Source organism: Arvicola amphibius, chromosome 5 (assembly GCF_903992535.2).
Source record: "Arvicola amphibius chromosome 5, mArvAmp1.2, whole genome shotgun sequence".
NCBI classification, from domain to species: domain Eukaryota; kingdom Metazoa; phylum Chordata; class Mammalia; order Rodentia; family Cricetidae; genus Arvicola; species Arvicola amphibius.
Genome location: NC_052051.1, coordinates 153,327,788 through 153,346,835, shown reverse-complemented (window position 1 = coordinate 153,346,835; position 19,048 = coordinate 153,327,788). Strand labels below are relative to the sequence as shown.

The 19,048-nt window shown below is 39.6% G+C and overlaps 1 protein-coding gene across 4 annotated transcripts in view; it reads left to right on the top strand.

Annotated features, from left to right (window-relative positions):
* The window catches only part of Atp9b (ATPase phospholipid transporting 9B (putative)), a 187,610-nt gene that overhangs the window by 70,532 nt on the left and 98,030 nt on the right, over positions 1-19,048 (top strand). For all 4 annotated transcript variants that reach the window (XM_038330411.2, XM_038330414.1, XM_038330413.1 and 1 more), the window contains exon 10: positions 5,781-5,857. In XM_038330411.2, coding sequence (XP_038186339.1) covers positions 5,781-5,857 — 77 coding nt within the window. The remainder of the gene's footprint in view (positions 1-5,780; positions 5,858-19,048) is intronic.

Sequence of the window (19,048 nt, the reverse complement as noted above, 5' to 3'; positions counted from 1 at the left end):
AAATTATTCTGCAACATAAAGAAATGGAACACATCTTTACATAGTTAAAATAATATTCCACAACATTTCCCCATTTTGTCTAAATAAAAAGAAGAGTTTTAACTTTTAACATAGTAAAACTATATATAATAAGAACAGTTATTAAGAATTATATTTACAATATTCAGTCCATTTGTATTTGGCAAATTTAGAGAAAATATTTCATTTTTATCCTCTTTTGGTGAGTCCAAATTTTGTACCTAATATGCCTTCTATCATAAATAAGGAAAACTATAACTATCTAGTGTTCAATACTATCAAAGACCCCAGAAGTATATAATATTAATTACCTGAGTAAACAGGAAGTATGGTACAAATGACTCCCAAACCATAGAAATGATAGAATCATATGGCTGCCTTGATGATTGCTCTGTAATATTAGAACATCCAGCTTTGGTCTACACACATAGAGTATTTGACAGACTTTTCTTCCAAAGAAGAAGTTTGAAGGACTGATCTGCCTTGTTTTGGTAAAGCTTGGCAGTCCTTTTCCTTTGTGTCCTGTTTGTCCAGTTTGGACAGCATACTATCAGCAGTCAAGACAAGGGCAGTTTCTTTCCCAAATGGCTAGCTTGACCAATTGAAAGCAAACTCTATATGGTGATTCTTTGATACCAATCATTGTTATATGAAGTAGATTGGTGCTGGCAGGAGAGAAGTGTCTCACTGTCTCAAAGTTTTTTATTGCTTTGTTTATGGATGCTGTAGCCAAGATTTTTAGGAGGTCTCCCCCATGAAACCTGACCTCTGTTAACCTTGAAGGAACCCATAGCCTTCATTTCCTATGGAAACAAAAGCATAACCTCTTCCCTAATCCAGTAAATTTTTAACTTCCATTTTAAAGTTCAGACATCCTAAGGTATCTGGCTGGTTTAGTTCAATCCTCTTACCATCCAGCAGCTGTTGTTCGCTCATCAGCATTCAAAAAAATTCAAAGTCAACACAGTGCCATAGAGGATCCAGACTCCATGTGTGTATTCCCATCTTTATGTGGCTTATTGTTTTTCTATTACTTTATTCTCTTTAAAAACTTTATTATTTGTCTTTTTTCAATGTCCTGTCTATACCCATTTTCTTTTGCTTTTTAAGTTTATGTGTATCTTTAAGAGAGGTTTTTTTCCAACTAGACCTGTCTTTACTGCATGTCTCTAGCCTTTTCTGACAATATGACCCAAATGTTACTGCTAAGCAGCTTTGTACTGAGGGTTGGCTCCACCCTACCTCGCTCCTGAAAGCTGAACTTTAAGCCCCTTGAGCCTGGCCAAGAGCTGCCTTCAAGTGGGAGCTGCATCTAACCTTGCCAGCTCTAGGTAGTTGGTACCCTGTACTGTGACAGGTGTTTTACATATCTTTTTATTTTTACTTAACATGCTGGCTACTCAAGTGATCACTGTATTCCAGAGCCTCTTAAAGGAGTCATTTTCCTTTTTTTTCAGCTTTCTCAGGCCCTATGTAGAAATTTAAGCCCAACATTGGAATAACACATATTATAGGCTCTCTTTTGGGCCACCAACCAGCTTCCCAAATCTGACACAGAGACTTATTATTATGAATGTTCTACCTTATTTATGATTGTCCCACTTGCCCTTATAACTTAAATTAACCAGTTTCTCCTCATCTACATTTTGACATGGGGCTTTTTACCTTTCTTTCATTCTGAATGTCCACCTGTGTGGCTGGCCTGCTGGGTCTGGACATCCCCATCTCCTTTTTCCTTATTCTCTTCTCTTTTTTCTCTTTTAAGACCAGATTCCTCTTCCTACTTATTCTCTGCCTGACAGCCCCACCTTGTTGCTCTACTGTCTAGCAATTGGCTGTTCATCTTTTTATTAGACTAATCAGGTGCCTTAGGCAAGCAAACAACACATCTTTCATTATTTAATAAATGCAGCATAAACAAATGTAATACACCTTTACATAGTTAAAATAACCTAAACATAACATATTTTCACATAGTTGAAGTAATATTCCCCAACACTTAAGGACATGAGAAGTAGGGAGCAATTGGCTGCAGCCCAAGAACCAGTACGTAGGTGGACACTCCTGCAAACCGCCTATCCACTGCAGTGTTCTGTGTGAACAGAGGAGGTAAACATTAGAATTCTGTCTAGAGCATGGTGTGAGCCTGATAATATCTAAAGGCCACAATCTGTGTGCTTTTAACCTAGGTGTAAATCTCCTGTGTCTCCCTATAACTTTATCCTCCTAGATACTGTTTCTGTTGCAGATCTTGTGTCTCTCTCCCTTTGTTTCTGACCATAGGGAGTCCACACATAGATGCAGTTCTTTCTTGTGTGTACTTTTTTGAGTCCTTGACCTTGGTCTAATGTTGACTTCTCAAGGCCAGGCCTCTTGTGTGCTCCAGTCAGTATGTACCTGGTGTTTGAATAACAAGTGATTATTTCCTTTGTGCTACCCATTTTCCATTCTTGGGCCTGGTGGTAAAGCTTCCTTATCAGTGACTATCTGTCAAGACTGGTAGTTAGGTTCTGGCTGGTTACCATGGTCCTGATGGCTTGTCTTTATATTATTTCCCAGGTTCTGGAAGCCTCACCAATATTTGTTCTATACTTTGGCTAACATGTTTTTCACATGTTCATAGAATGCACCCTAACTCTTTCACTTTCTGTCTGGGTTTCTGAGTGAGCATCTCATTATCTGTTAACTTAAAGCCACTAATCATTTGTTGAAACTATATGTAATTTTCCCCAGATCACCTGAAATGATTATCAGTTTATAAGCATTGGTTGATGAGTAAATTTCACATGCTGTCAACCTCTGGTTAAAAGGTGGCAGCTGAAAATTTCGTAAAAGTCCAGTCATTTAAAATTAATTAATTAAGAGTAGCCAATTTTATTTGCCTGATTACATTTTGTAGTCATACGTGTTAAATATTTATATAAAGAATATCTTTTCCCCCAAAGGTTGATGCTGTTAACATCTTTAGTTTTCATATAAAAGTTATTTACTTTAAAATATAACTCAACTATTTATTTGGAATTGCTATTTTATGACATTTAGATATGTGGATAGCAGGGAGACCACAGTATAGCCAAAGCATTAATAACCAATCTCCTCAAATGAAAGTATAACAGATCTGAAATTTGCAGTCCTACAGATGGACTACACAGTGATCTTCAGACTCACTCCAAGAGGCCGGCCATGGCCTGGGTTTCTAGTCAGTAGGCATTGTGTCATGCTTACACCAGCCGTGCTTGGGACAGTTAGCATATGAATCTTTACTGTGGTTTTCAAGTGACTTCAGTCAAAGATATAGATTTTTGACCAGGATGAGTTTATTTCAGGGCTAAGTACTCATAAGTCTTAAAATATTTTCTTGCTGCAAACAGCTAAAATTTTGGTTCACTTCTAGACATAGTATCCCATTGCCCTTAGGGGATTTTGTTACATGGTACCTACCTGATAGGAATTTCTTTGTGAGTAGAGTTTAACATGCAAACATACTTACAAATTTACTAAAGTTTCTCAGTTTGGAGCCAGAAAGATAGCTTAATTTTTCACTACAAATATGGCTTAAAATATTGAAATTCTTTCACTTACATGCCCCCCTCCTTGGAATTCTGAACACATTCCCAGTGGTCCTATTTTGTCTTCTCTTTATCTGCTGCAGTGCAGAAATTTGTCATGTCTTGTCTTCTCATGACTCAGTGTCAAATCAAGATTGGCATCTTCCTTTCCCATTCTTTTTTCTATGGGATGTACAATGGTCTTAGCCTACACCATTCTATAGATGCATACTCATTGTCCAAGAGAGCTGAGTGTCTCGTATAGCACTGAACTAATTCAAGCAATTCTAAGTAATTAAAAAGCATGAGGCTCAGAACAGCAATGCACTTAAGCGAATTACACTGAGTAATCATTTTTAGCAACCATCAAATGAGAAAATACAATGAGAGCCTTTAGCCTTAACAGATTACACAACTCTAACATCAGGAGTCGTGTTATATATGCCATGTTCTTGTTAGTCTTGCATTTCTTTGCTTAATTTGAGTACTGTAAATTTCACCAGCCTAGAATCTACGTTGTTCAGAATCTGCCTTGGTTTTTAGGACAGGGGTGTGAAGCTTGTTGGATCATTCTGAAGGCTTCTTTGACACGTGTTTGTCCTGCTGATGTTAAGTTGCATTGTTGTGTGATTGTGATTATTCAACAATAATGGCAAGTTTACATTTTGAAGAAGTAAAATTGGCAAATAGGAAGAAAATCTTTATTAGTTTATATTTAACATTTATTTTTATTCTTTTAATATTGAAACAATTCTTTGGTATGAACTTTTATATGTGAAAGTTTCTGATAGTATTACTTCATATAGTATTAATATCTTATACACTAAATCCTATACAGTAAATCTTGTGTAGGCTGTAAGTGGATCATGATACAGAGACAACCCTGTGCTTCTGGGTGAGCTCCATGCCCCTTGTCGGCCAGTCGCTCCTTTCTAGAGCTTGGCTTCTCTGTGATACACAGCCAGGACTACAAGCTCTGAAGCTTCTGTGCTGTGTACTGCTGCTGAGGACTATGTGGCTCTGCCCTTCCTGGCTTGCTGAAGTGAAGCTTAAGTTATATCATGTGCCATGTGTTGCTGTTAGTGCTCAGATGGAGCCAAAACAATGGAGCCAAATAATAGCTTGTATTTACCTCATGGGTCCTAACTTATAGTTTGCTAAGTTTCATATGTTAATGCTACATCTAAGGCTTATTTATATGTGTTGGGAGTGTTGCTCTTTTGAGGTAGGTTCTTGCTATGTATTCCAGACTGGCCTTGACCTTACTAGCTTTCTTCCTCTGCCTCTGAAGCAAAACAATTTTTATATAATGGTTATGAGTTAATTTTGTTTGGATGTTAATTTCAATAATATATGCATATGTATATAATGTCTTTCTACTTCTATATTTTTAATATCAAGAGTTTTAAATTTTAAAGACAATTAGGACATAAATGGTACAAATGTGATGTAGAGATCCATGGTTTTTAGATTTTGCAGTCTATGTATGTATGCTCTCAGCATTTTAGCATAGACTACCATTTTCTTAAGTTTAAAAAAAAACTACATCTTCTTTCCCTATTAACTTAGAAAATTAAACTTTTAAAGATATCCGTTAAAGAAATGAGTAGCTTCTAAGTCTGAAATCAAATATTTTAAAAGTATATTTCTGGTGGGTTTTTGTTTGTTTGCCTAGTTGATTTTGTGTTTCTAAGCACATGCTTGCCCAGGGCTCCACTTAGAAGCATCCTGGTCCTCTGATGTTGTCTTATGATGAACATCTGAAACAGCAGCAAATACACTTCCTGGTCTGACACACACAGGAATGTACTCAAGCAGAGGAGCTGGGTCTCCTAGCCCATCATGGTTTTGAGGTCCAACAGTATGCTTTTCTATTAATAATATAGCCTTTTGATGCCATTTTAACTTGAACTTCTCACTGTTTCTGTAGGCAGTAAGGAAAAGCCATGTCACTTCCATTGTCAGGGAAAAGACCATTAATACATTTTTAATGTTATATACAGGCAAATTTGTATTGTTTAACAAATCATTTCACGTCTACATCCTTTTTAAAAGCTAAGGTTAAGTTTCTTGAACTAACCAAATCAAATAGACTGTTGGATAAATGTGTATAAGCTCAAATGGTGTCATATATTTTCCATCACGACAGTTCATTAGAAAGTGTTATCTCTGCTTTCAAGTGTTGCTATAAGGACCACTTTCCTGTTTTTGCAGGTACTGTAATAGGTGTTGTCATTTATACTGGAAAAGAGACTCGAAGTGTAATGAACACATCCAATCCAAAAAATAAGGTAGGCTAGACTAAGGAGTGCCTGCTTTCATCAACTTGCTTTTCCTTTCAGTAAGAAAGTCTATGTAGTCTTGAACAGCTCGTTTATGTAGCTTAATATTTAATATGAAAATTAGACTCAATTGCCGGTGGTTGTAATGAGTCCCTGTGTTTGTGTATGTTCTCATCAAACATCCTCTGCCTCATCCTGGTTTTATGTGCCTTATATTGGACAGTTAATTCTTGGTTTCTCATTTCAAGTTTATTTTGTAGTTTGTGTTCTTTATCTTGATGGTTTATTTTTAAAATACTCTATTAATCTTTACTATTATTTCTCTTGATAATATTAGTTATTATATCTGGGTTGTTTCTTTCATTTCAGAAGCATATTGAAAACCTAAAGACTCCTAGTCACATTCCTAAAATTATCACTTATGCAATCAATATATAAGTTAAATCACGACCAAAATCAGTGTGAATTCTAATATTTCCTGTGTGGCTGATTCATTGTTTACAATGAACGCAGTGTGTTCAATAGTACAGTTGAAGGAGAAACTCCTTCTTACTGTTCAGTTTATGTTTATTTGAAATATATATAACATATGTATTTAAATAAAACTAACAGTTCTCACTTATCCTTGCCTTATTCTGTAGGTTTGTAATAGTGAAAGTTGTTTTTTGCTAGAAAATTTTCTACTAAGCAGTAGAAATGAAATACACCCTTAAAAATATATGTACATGACTGGTATTATATAATCTACTTCTTCATCTCAGAACTATTTTTAAAATAGTCCTTCAAGAAATTGGAAACAAGCCAAGTGTAGTTAGTGCCCTATGTCTTTAAGTCCACTATTTAGGAAGTTGAGACAGGTGGAAGATCCTAAGTTTAAGACCATCCTGGGCTGCATAGTGGGTTTTATAATGAAGATCCTGTCTCAAAACCAAATCAACACAAACAAAACAGGAAAACATCATCAGCCCCAGTGCATGGCTCATCTCTACTAGAGCAGATTTGCCCCCGTGCGTGCTGATGTCAGTGGGCCTGCCAGAGAATCTCCTCCAGGACTACTAATCAGTTATGAGTCTCCAAGTGTTTGTGTGTGACTCTGAAGATGATAGATAGATAGATAGATAGATAGATAGATAGATAGATAGATAGATAGATAGGAAGGAAGGAAGGGAGGAAAGAGACAGTAACCCGATAGATACATGAATGATGAAAGTTTGTATATATGATAGAATTTGCCAAGTTTTCAGTGTTAGTTTCACCAGATTAAAATTCAATGATATTGTGTATATGCATGTGTATATATATACTACTGTTCCCTTTAGGTTTATTAGCAATTGTATTCTGGCTATCAAATATACGTTAGTCACTACTTCACCAATAGAACTAAAGTTGTGTTAAATTTATTTAGTATTTCAATTCAGTAAGCTTGTTATAGAATGATGCTCATATTTATACACATTTTCAAACCTGTTATGTTTCCTCACAAGAACAGGTAGAGTACTCCACTGCATATGCAACTTCAAGAGCTTTTTGTGTTTTTACTTTTGAGTGTATGGGGATGTTGGGAAGAAATTTAATTTTAAACAGTAAGTTTAACATCTTAAAAGCTACCTTTTAATCAAGTTTTAAATTCCACCTTATTCTTCAGCTGAACACATCCTCTTGTTTTTTTTTTTTTTATTGTCTACAATTTATCAACTTTATTCTCTACACATTTCATGGGCTCCTTGTGGTTCAGATAAGTATGGTTATGGTTAAGGACTGTGTCAGTTGAGGTTTGTCAACTGAGGAAGAATCTAGGTTTTGCCATGGACCAGGTTCGAAACTTTTAGTAAATGGCTTAATTCCGCATCTTAATTTTCACATTTGTAAAATAGAGATGGTGCCCAAATGTGGTTGGGAGTTATCTTTTTTTTTTTCTTTTGGTTTTTTCGAGACAGGGTTTCTCTGCAGCTTTTTTAGAGCCTGTCCTGGAACTAGCTCTTGTAGACCAGGCTGGCCTCGAACTCACAGAGATCCGCCTGCCTCTGCCTCCCGAGTGCTGGGATTAAAGGCGTGCGCCACCACCGCCTGGCTGTTGGGAGTTATCTTCTGCACGTATTGTTTTTAATAAAGAACTTGATTCCTAACAAGTGCTCAGTAGATACTGCATTGCTATTATTGTTGTTGTTGTTGTTAATAGGGTCTCGCTGTGTAGCTTGGCTGGCCTGTGATGGAGGACTTTCATTGGCTAATTAATAAACTGCTTGGCCCAATAGGTCAGAACATAGGTGGGTGGAGTAGACAGAACGGGATGCTGGGAGGGAGAAGGCAGACACTTCAGGCAGTCGCCATAGTCAGTCGCCATGCTTCTCCTCTCCAAGACAGACGCAGATTAAGATCTCTCCTGGTAAGCAACCACCTCGTGGTGCTACACAGATTACTAAATATGGTTTAAAACAAGATGTGAGAAATTAGCCAATAAGAGGCTGAAACTAATGGGCCAGGCAGTGTTTAAATGAATCCAGTTTCCGTGTAATTATTTCGGATGTAAAGCTAGCCAGGTGGCGGGACGCAGCCCCCACTGCTCCAACTACAGGCCTGGCACTTGCTATGTAGACCAGACTGGCCTTAAACCCATAGGGATCAGCTGCTCATCTAGAGTGCTGGGTTCAAGGTGTGCATCAGCACACTCAGCCATGTTCCATTTCCTAATGTTGTTCTGTGAGATGAAATATTTTCAGTCTCAGTCCTCATTTCCAATTTAAAAATACTTGCTGATTCATATGTAGACATCATATGTGGAACTAGAGAGGGCCCGGTTCGATTCCCAGCTCCTACAATCACTGTAACTCCAGTCCCAGGGTATCTGATACCTGCTCTGGTCTCTTTGGGCACAGTAATTTACCTAGAACTGAAGTTAAAGATGGTTATCAGCTACCATGTGGATGCTGGGAAACAAACCTGAGTCCTCTGAAAGAACATCAATGTTCTCAATCACTGATTTGAGCCTTCTCTGCAGCACCTTTGAAATCTTGTTTCCTTGGTGTTAGGATATTACTAGAGTGTTCCAGGGTCCCATTAGAACCTTTGCAGGTTGCTATAAAGGTGCTCTTCAGCCAGTCCCACCCGGGACCTTTTTTGGTACTCAGGTCCCTCCCCTTTTAGCCACACTCATTGCAGTGACGGTTGAGGTCTGCAGAGCACTTTGTACACTGTGGATAGTTTTTAGAGTCTTTTTTTGAAATCATTTATCTTAAAACTTTTAAGATTTTCTAAAATCCAATCCTAAAATCATTTTGTAAATGATTTTATGTTTTTCCCCCAAATTTGTCCCTTCTATGTGCCTACTTCTGCCTCTGCTATTTCACTGGCATCTACACCTTTGTGTCTGAGTTTGCATATCCACACAGTGGGTCCCTAAAAAAGGTCACATGCCAGTGGGGATGACTGCCGGGGACCCTGAGTGCTCAGGAGGGCTTTCTCTCTGCAACTGAGCCTGCAGACAGTGAGGCTCCTCTGGGGGGTATTTCTCAGGCTTGATATTCAAATACATATTTGTAAATTGGGAGTTAAGCCAACAGAGGAATAAATTAGATGTTTCTATATGTAGTGAAGTCTTACCAAGTGCTCAGTACTAGTTTTATAAGACTAAAATTCCAGATAGGACTTAAGCCAGGCTACAATGCACAAAACAGCTAGGATTTCTTCAGGGAAATCCTGGGTTTGATGTATGTTAGATGAAAAAGAACATGTGACATTCAACTGTAATTACAGAACAGAAGACAGAAACGAATGTTTGCTGTGTGCATGACATTTTCTGAAAGCTTTATTGTTGCTACAAATGTTCCCCATTCCACTGGTCCCCCTGGACTGGGTTTTCTCCACCCACCTGTTCCTGAAACTACTTATAAAATAACCACTTTGAGGCTTAATATTTATTATATACTCTTGGGCCTATTAGCTTAGGCTTCTTATTAACTCTTACATCTTAAATTAACTTATTTCTAGTATGTTTTTTATTTTACCACAAGACTTGTGGTTTGTTAGCGCACATCTTTCTTCTTGGGCTGCTACATGACATCTACCAGACTCCGCCTTCTTCCTGCATTCAGTTTAGTTTTTTTCTACCCGGCCATAAGCCAAAGTAGCTTATTTATTAGCCAGTGGTAATAAAACATATTCATAGCATACAGAGGGGCATCCCACATCACTGTATTCCAGTGTTTTGTAGCTTTTATATTTCATAGATTAGTGCAAGCTAAACTAAACATTGCAGAGGAAAATCAGGTTATTTTGCTATTTTACTGGGTTTCATCCAGCAAACAAATGTATCTTGAACTCTCATTTCTGACAGTGATTCTAAGCACAGGACCTCGATTAAAAGAGTGATTAGCCAAGATTTAGCTGTGGAGCTCATTGCTAGCAGAATAGTTGTTGCTTGAAATATGCATAATTCTGAATAAGTGAGTAAGTGCTTACCAGTCAAGATGAGCTAACCCATGCCAGATGATTTACTATACAAATCATGGTGACCTCTGTAGTAGGCCCACACATATTTTGTGTCTAACTCCATCTAGCTTGCTCATCATGGTGCCTCAGGGATAAAGACTGGCATCTCATTTACCGTCTCTTAATGACATTTACCAATGAATGACATAGGAATAATTTCTTTGGCCAAAGCAATTCAATGGTCTTATGTGAGTTCCAGTTATCAGGAAAGTACAGTCCTGTCCTATGATCCAGTTGGAGAGGATACCTATTGAGTAGTCTTAGTACACTTACAGTTGTTTGTGGATGATATTTTCTTAGAGTCCTGCGACTGGTGAAAAAAAAAAACCAAAAAACTGGAGTCCCAAAGAACGTTTGTTTCAAAAGTTTAATAGAAGAAGGAAATAATGAAGGAAAAAGAAAATTGAGTGAAGAGAACATTTTATTCAGTGGGACTTAGCAATAAGCATTGGTGAAGATTACAGGATTCACTGAGATTTAAAAAAAGGCGGGGAGGGAGTGGTTAATAGACTTGGAAGTCTGAAAAGTATTGGTTCAATTCAGTAAATTCAGTAGTTGCAGTAGATTTTCCAGATTCAGGTAAGGGTTCTCAGGGTTAGGGAAGCTTAAGGGGGACTGTGGGATGTGGTTGTCATGCTGTGGGACTGGGCTCAAGGTTAAGAGAAGGGAGGCTAACATGTTTTATGATCAGGATACCAAACCAGGGAGAAGTCATGTTAATAAAAGACTTTGAGGAAGAGGAAGGAGGAAGAAGAAAGGGAGGGAAGGAGAGAGGAGGAAATAGAGGGAGTGAGGGAGGAAGAAGAAATTAATGGGGAAGGTTACACTATAAGAGGAAGATTTAATTGATTTGATTTTTTTCTGGTAAGAAGACTTAGTATCACAGGTCCTGGCACTGCTCTCAGAGAAGGGTATAAAGGGCATTGATCAAGAAGGAGAATACTCATCTCCCGAAAGATCAAGCCTCGTGCAGGCATCCAAGGTTCCCTGGATGTAGAGGGTTCATGTGAGGTTGAGCACGTAGAAGAAAAGCACGTAGTGTTTCCTGACCACACTCTTCCTGCTTGGCTGACATCCTGCTTTCATTATGGTGTGCATATGAGAAAACTGCCAACTTGTGGGACTTTTGGGGGCTCCTAAGGTTAAGGTGCTAAGGAAAACCAATCTTGACATGATGGTAGTGAGTCCTAACAGCTGGTGCAGTAGCCAAGTTGAAAGGAAACTTGGACAGGGCTCAGCACACTTCCCCACAGGAGCAGGGATTGAAGCCTAGCCACGCAGCTTTGACACTGGTGAGCAGTTCGAAGGATATAGCTCTTAGAATTACATGACAGTACTATAGTAGAGATAAAACAAAGACCTTTTATAATCTCATATGTAAGAACCTCAGCTCAGGACACCAACAGATGGATACCAGTTTATCCAGGCCTCCAGATTGATAGGACTGCCACCATAAGCTGTCAGAAGAGGACTGCCACCCTAGAGGAAGACCAGCAGGTGATAGGCACAGGTAACTGACCCAACTGAGCCGACAGCGGCCCAGAATCCTCGTGTGGCTGGAGATTATAAGTCCTCTAAAAGAGGAAAGAACACTGCAAATGGTCATCCACAGGCATATCTGCCAAAGGAAGTTGTAAGCGGAGACTGCTCTTCCGTTTCCTGGCCACCCAGACCAAATAATCACACAGAAACTATATTAATTACACTGTTCAGCCTATTAGCTCAGGCTTCTTCTTCTTTTTTTTTTTTTTTTTTTGGTTTTTCGAGACAGGATTTCCCTGTAGTTTCTAGAGCCTGTCCTGGAGCTAGCTCTTGTAGACCAGGCTGGCCTCGAACTCAGAGATCCGCCTGCCTCTGCCTCCCGAGTGCTGGGATTAAAGGCATGCGCCACCACCGCCCGGCCTAGCTCAGGCTTCTTATTAACTAACTCATATCTTAAATTAAGCCATATCTATTAATTTGTGTATCATCACAAGGCTGTGGTTTACTGGTAAGGTTGTGGCATCTGTCTTTTGGCAGCTACGTGGCATCTCTCTGACTCTGCCTACTCTCTATATATATCCCTTCCAGCCTGACTGTATTCTGCCCTGTCGTAGGCCAAAGCAACTTTATTCATTGACCAATAAAAGCAACACATATACAGATGAGCATCCCACAGCAGAAAGTAAGAGTGCACTTGGTAACGAGGCAGAATACAACCAGGGAAAGGAATTGTGGAGTGGAGGTATCATGGTGTCCCAGATACTAACCTGTGAATGTTTTGGGAAGCCATCTTGCCTCTTCATCTCATAAAATAAATGTGTTTTCAAGCAATTGTTGCTGACCAACAAGGACTACCATTACATGAATTTTTATATCTTCAGTTTTGTTATCCAAGAAGCCTTCAAATCTTGCTTCCTTTAATGACTTAGAGACGGTCACAGTGTCAGCGTAACAGTTCCACTGCTTGTTGACTAACAGGTGAGGTCTCCCACATTGTTACCTCTCTGTGCTTTCAGCCCGTCATCCTTGGCACTTCACTGATACCTGCACCATTATTTGACTTTGTCTTCTGCCATGAGTGTGGCTCCCTAGCAGGTTTCTGTCTGTGAGCAACATTATCATCTAGCTTAGCTGATTTTCAGTGGCTGTGATAAAACACCGCGACAGAATCCACTTCAGGTAGAAAGGATTTGTTTTGGCTCCCAGTTAGGAGTGTACAGTTTATCATGACCAAGAAGTGCTGGTGTTGGGAGCTTGAGGGTGATTGTTATTTCCACAGTCAAAATGCAGAGAGAGCTGCTTCTTAGATCCCTTTCTTTGCTCACACAGTTCAGGGTCCCCACCACTGAGCGGTAACACCATAGTGTGCAAATGTTCTGTACTCAAGTCAAGCAGGATAATCCTCACAGGCATGCTCAAAGGCCCATCTCTTCTAGATTCTGTGAAATTGGCAATGAACTCATAATTATTGTCACAAACGACAGTTTGTAATGTGCTCTATGGGCCTAGCAGATATTTAATGCATGCCTGTGGCTCTAGCCGAGACATAATGCATACCCTCCAGTGCACACCCACCGTACCCACAAAAGTCATCACTTGTGACATTTCCTAAGAACTATCTTGTACTCAGACCTCCCACTATCAATCCCCAAAGTCATGTTAGCCTGCCAGGCTCTCTGTTCTTGGTAATACTATTCTAGTATATCTCTTCCGTGCCAAGAAGGGCACCAGCTACTACCAGCCCTCTTTCTCCTTGGATTCAAGTCAGAGTGTCAACTTTCCCAGTTAGGCTGGTGTATTTGCACAACCTAGCAGGTGGACATTGAATTTTCACCCAGTTTCCTTGATAACTTCATAAATCTATTTTTAAACTTGCTATTTGCCTCAATTAATAACTCCAATATCTTTGGCCAATTTCCCTTTTCTCTTTGTTTCACCTTGTTTTTTATTTGTTTTCTTTCTAGTAGTTTAAAAATAAAAAGCCCTGCAGCCTGGTGTGACATACGCAAATAGGGACAGTAACCTCACTACTGTGAAGAACAGGCGGGAGCTGAGACACCCCAGTTCCTTTTTTTTCTCTAGGATTTTAGATAGCTGGCATTTAAGCCTTTATGCATTTTCTTGATGTTAAAATATAGATAAAATATGCCTAGCTTCTTACCTGACATCCATCTTCTGTGGCATGGGATGTCTGTCATTGCTTCTGCTTTACTGAGCTGTCAAGTGTAGTGTGGAGCTGCGGGCAGGCCTGCTTTTCATCCCGCCTGGCTCCCGCATGGTTAGCTTTACACCCGAAATAACAACACACAAACTGTATTCATTTAAATACTGCCTGACCCATTAGTTTCAGCCTCTTACTCACATCTTGACTAACCCATATCTAACAATCTGTGTAACACCAAGAGTGGTGTCTTACTGGGAAAGATTCAGCATGTCTGACCTGGTGGCTGGCTCCATCGCGTCTGTCTCCCTGAGGAGAGGCACGGCATTCTGGCTCAGAGAGCAGAGGCATGGCGATTTATTAACTTCCCTTCCCAGCATTCTGTTCTGTCTAATCCGCCCAGCTAAGGGCTGGCCAATCAAATGGGCCAGGCAGTTTCTTTATTAGCCAATGAGAGTCCTCCATCAGTCAAGTGCAGCCCCACAGTTGGTAGTGCCAGTAACATGGCTGGCTGCTTGCACCAACCCTATCCCCATGTAGGACCTGGAAATACAAACTCATGGGTGAGACTTCCTGAATCAAACAAAGAGCTTCAGCTTCCTGTGGTGCTGGTGCACACTAGAGGTTACCTCTGCTCTGGTGTCTGTTCCAGAAAGGTCCTGTGTCAGTCAGGATATCTGTAAGTAGAGCAACTCTGACTACTAGAACTCTGATGTAGTTTTTAGATTCCTTCTTACTTTCAGAACTGGGAAACAGAGCTCTACTGGAATTCAAGAGCACAGCATTATCATCCAGACAGAGATGAGCTCTCTACTTTTTCTAGGTGGAGGAAAACTTGCCCTAATCATAGGGCTTAGTCCAGAGAGTGAAATTTGGAAGTTATAAAACTTGGAACAAATAAAAAGTTTTTATTACTAAGCAACTTCACAGGGAAATTTGGTGAAAATTTAAATTACAAGGACTGCAACTTGAGTAATGGACTACTTTATAAACCTAGCCTTAGATGTATTTAATAAGATGATACTTGATTACATTTAAGAGGGAAAAATTCTTAGAGAAGGTTAAGGAAAATCAATCGTGACAGGTTGCCATTTTCATGCCGTTCATAATAATAAGTTGCTGAGAGCAAGAGCATCAAGGATGAAATGATAATACAAATTGCTTCAAGCAGTTATTGTAATCCCTCGGGCATATTGATTTGTGTTTCTAATAAAAAGATGCTTTCAGATGTCCCATTGACAGAGAGACAGGTGACATGTGCCATTACGGGAATTGGAGCTGCCTCTCGTTATCTGGATTGTTGCGAAGGCATTTTCAGACAATAGAACAAAATAGAGTCAGCTGCAGTTATGTTCCCAGTTGAAATACCAAGGCAGTTTTGGAAAATGGATTTTTTATTTTAAAAAGGACCGTTTATTAATATTTGAAGAGTTCTCTTGATCTATAGTAAAACATTACATTAGAATAGCTTGCTTTTGTCTTCCTGCAGTTACATGCCATCGTAGAACCCCTTTGTTTTTCTAACAGCTGCTTTCCTGAGTAGTAAATTCTCCAGTTTAATGTGTGCTGCTCTACTTCACCCAGAGCCGTATGGGGAAAACCTAGTGTTGCAGTCGGTCTCATGGATGGGACCTGGATGCCTTCCTCACAGCTGTTCACTGATATTACTAAACCACAGTGTTTCCAAGCCTCACCAGGAGAATGTGGACCATCATCAGGTCAACCACGAGGCCCTCAGTAGGCAAGAAACACCCAGCTCACTACAGCATCACGGCCACACACAGCCTTGCTTGCATTGTGAGCATACAGTTACAACTTCAGAACAACAGGGAAAAAGCAATCCTGATGGTAGCTGAGACCTGCTCTGCAAGCACATAGAAACATCTGAAGTACAAATGCCATTGTGTCTGGATTCCTTTAAATATGAATCTGACTATAAAGTGAATGCCCTGAATAGGAATATGTTATATTTAAATAAATATAACATTTAAGCTTACTTCTACATATCATTCTGAATAAGAAGTGCTTGTTGTATGTATGTCTGTTTTAAGTAAGTATATATTTGGTATTGTTTCCTCATGCCTAAGAAAACATTATCTTTAAATTTGTAGCAGAGAATTTTACTTTAATTATATTCATTTATTGGACTCCTTGATTCCTTACCCCGAGGCCCTGAAAACTGTTAGGAGCTTGTGATAATACTTATTTTTCACATTTCTGGTGAAAGTAACTTTTTCTTCTCCTGGATCATTCTGATACATTTCTGATGACATGATCTGAAAGTAAGGCAGGGCAATGCTCAGACCTGATTGTGGAGTGTGGTGCAGGAGGCAGGAGAGGGGACCCGTTGTTAGAGAGGAAGAGTGGAGGTGAGCCCTCTCTGCTACTCACGTTCTCAGAGCCAGAAGATTTCTGTGAGCAACTGATGCTGACCTGGACTGGTTTCTGTGCCCACCCTACCCTGTCCCCTACTGCCCATTATTATGTAAACGGAAGTCTTCCAGTAGCCATCACCTGTAATCTGTGGGTCACACACATGCTGTAGGTTCAGAAGCAGACTTCTCTGGAGATAATTTGGAGCCAGCAGGCAATTAAAAAGGAGGGCCCTCAGATTATCATGGTTCCCTACCAAAGTCCACTGGGGTGGAGTGGGGCTCTGCTGAGCATGTACTCTGCCTGCCTTCTGTTGCCTCTCTCATTCCCTCTAGGGATTGGGGAAAGCCCTTCTATGGCACGGAGTCAGGCTCTGTCCAGGGGTGTCTGACCCTGCCAGTCAGCTTCTAAGGGAATAGACAGCCTCTCCACTGGGTTCAGGAGCCTGCAGCTCATTGTGCAGAGAACCCTTGACATATTTTTACATAAGGTTTGTTCCCTCCTGAAACTGTTCACATGCTTATCATTGCTCTGATAGCAAACAGTAACCTCTTTGCTATGTAGCCATTCTTCCTTCCATCCACCCCTCCTCTCCTCACTCTCACTGCCTTTCTTGGAGGGCCTTTGTCTAAGCTTGAGGGCCATTTAGCCACACACTTATGTAGACCTGCGATTATTCTGCCCTCTCTACCAGTTTCTTGGCTTGGGTTATCCAGTCATCCTGGTATTTCTGGCACTCTGCACAAGCTAGCTGCTCAGTAAATGCTGGTTGAAGGTGAGTCCGCCTGGGACAATTATTTACTTATTTATCCCTGCCTTCCATAAGGTTTTAAATGTTATGAAAGCAGAACTGTGCCATGTGCATTTTTATATCCCATGCTCATCACACAGCTGATAGATGCTGGAGAGCTGAACAAAGTTAAAATAAATAAAAATGACTCTTGCATACATGTTAATAGTAGTTGCAGAGATGGTGACCACATCTTTTATAAAACTAGAAATGTCATGCATGCTTGTAGAAGCACTCTGGTAGTAGAGAGAATGGTATAGGGTACATAGACAATGAACACTTGCTGTTGGGTACCAGGCTCTGCCTGTGTTCCTGTGCAAACTCTAGTTTGCTCTTATTTGAGGAATTACATAATCTGTTACTTTGTTGGATTGCTGCTTATTTTCTCTTTCCTTTGTCCTGTGGGAACCTTTGAAGCAGGTTGTCTTATCACTATAAGAGTACCACCCTGAATATGCTTTGTTCCTCCACTAAAGATGTGTCTGGCTCCTCTTGTATCTTCTTTCCTAGCTCTGTGATCGCCCTACATTCCTTTCATCAAAGAATGTCATTTAGAAATTAAGTTCTGGGAGTGGGGCATGGTCATTGCTATTGAGATATGGTGTGTCAGGCCCTTACAGCAGACAGAAGGAGGGTCAGGTATGTAGATGGATGTGCAGATAAGTTAATGGATGGTTAAATTAGTAGATGGGTGTACATACATGTATTAAAATCTATTTCTTATTTATGTATACTGAATCTAGTGGATCCAGACATACTTCCAGTTCTAGTGCAGGTCTACAGGGTTTGTTTAGTTTCCTCTCTGTACAGTAATTTTCTTTTCTTACACTGGGAAATTACTAATATCTATGATGTTCTTACATATGTAGTCCCTTTACTGTCACTAGCCTATATCTCTGTACATTTGAGTTCTGTTGTCTTGTACCAGTTCACCTTGCTTATTTTCTTTCCTTTACTAACCATTGTATAAATCAGTTTCATTGCATAAATCAATGAAAGGTGTGTTTTAAAAGGCTAATGGTAAATATATAATAGTATTTGTTTTTTAGAGGAGCATATATGCACCACACCATAGGACAGCATCCATCTTCCCATAGACAACCATGCTCAGATTTTATTACTCAAAGCTCTCAGTGTGGGTTTCCATCTCCCACCACCACCACCAAGCTACTGTCAAGTTGTCACCTAGGGGAAGGAACTACTAGTGAGTGTGTCACCTAACCTCTCATTTAGCAGGTAACTGTCTGCTGTATTTTTCTTGGTAGAGAACTAGAAGCAACATTGCCTTTAGTGAGAGGCTAATCCAAAGAGTGTTTCTGTCTCCTGCCTCTTTTCCTGTATTTTGCACATTGTAAATAGAATGACAGTGTAGTACAATGTAAATAGTCTGAGGGGTGACTTATGATGGCATCAAATATGCCCGTTCTTTTAAACTGTGTTCTGGCTTAAGTAACCTTAGTATTAATGGAAAGACTTAAGGGTCTAGATCTAGAACTCAAACTTAATGTTTAAGCCACATAACCAGATTCCTGCTAACTTTGCCATTGATGCTGACATGAAGTATATTGCATCATGTTGCAGTAATGTTGATGGCTCACACTAACAGTGTCACGTAGTCATAAAGTTGCTGAACTGCATTATGGGCACATTTCCCTCATCCCCAATAAAGACAAGCACAAACATAGCATAGCTCCAGAGAGTTCATTAACCTGTGAGAATGAGCAAGTTGTATATGACACAATTTAGAGAGAGATTTGTTTTGTTTTGGTTGAATATTTAGTCATTCAAGCAACAATTTTCTTAAGTTAAAGTCAATAATTTGTTTTGTTATTACAATTACAAAAATTGTTTCATAGCCTTAAGATATAGACATGGTCTGAATCACACAATGTAGAGAATAGAATCT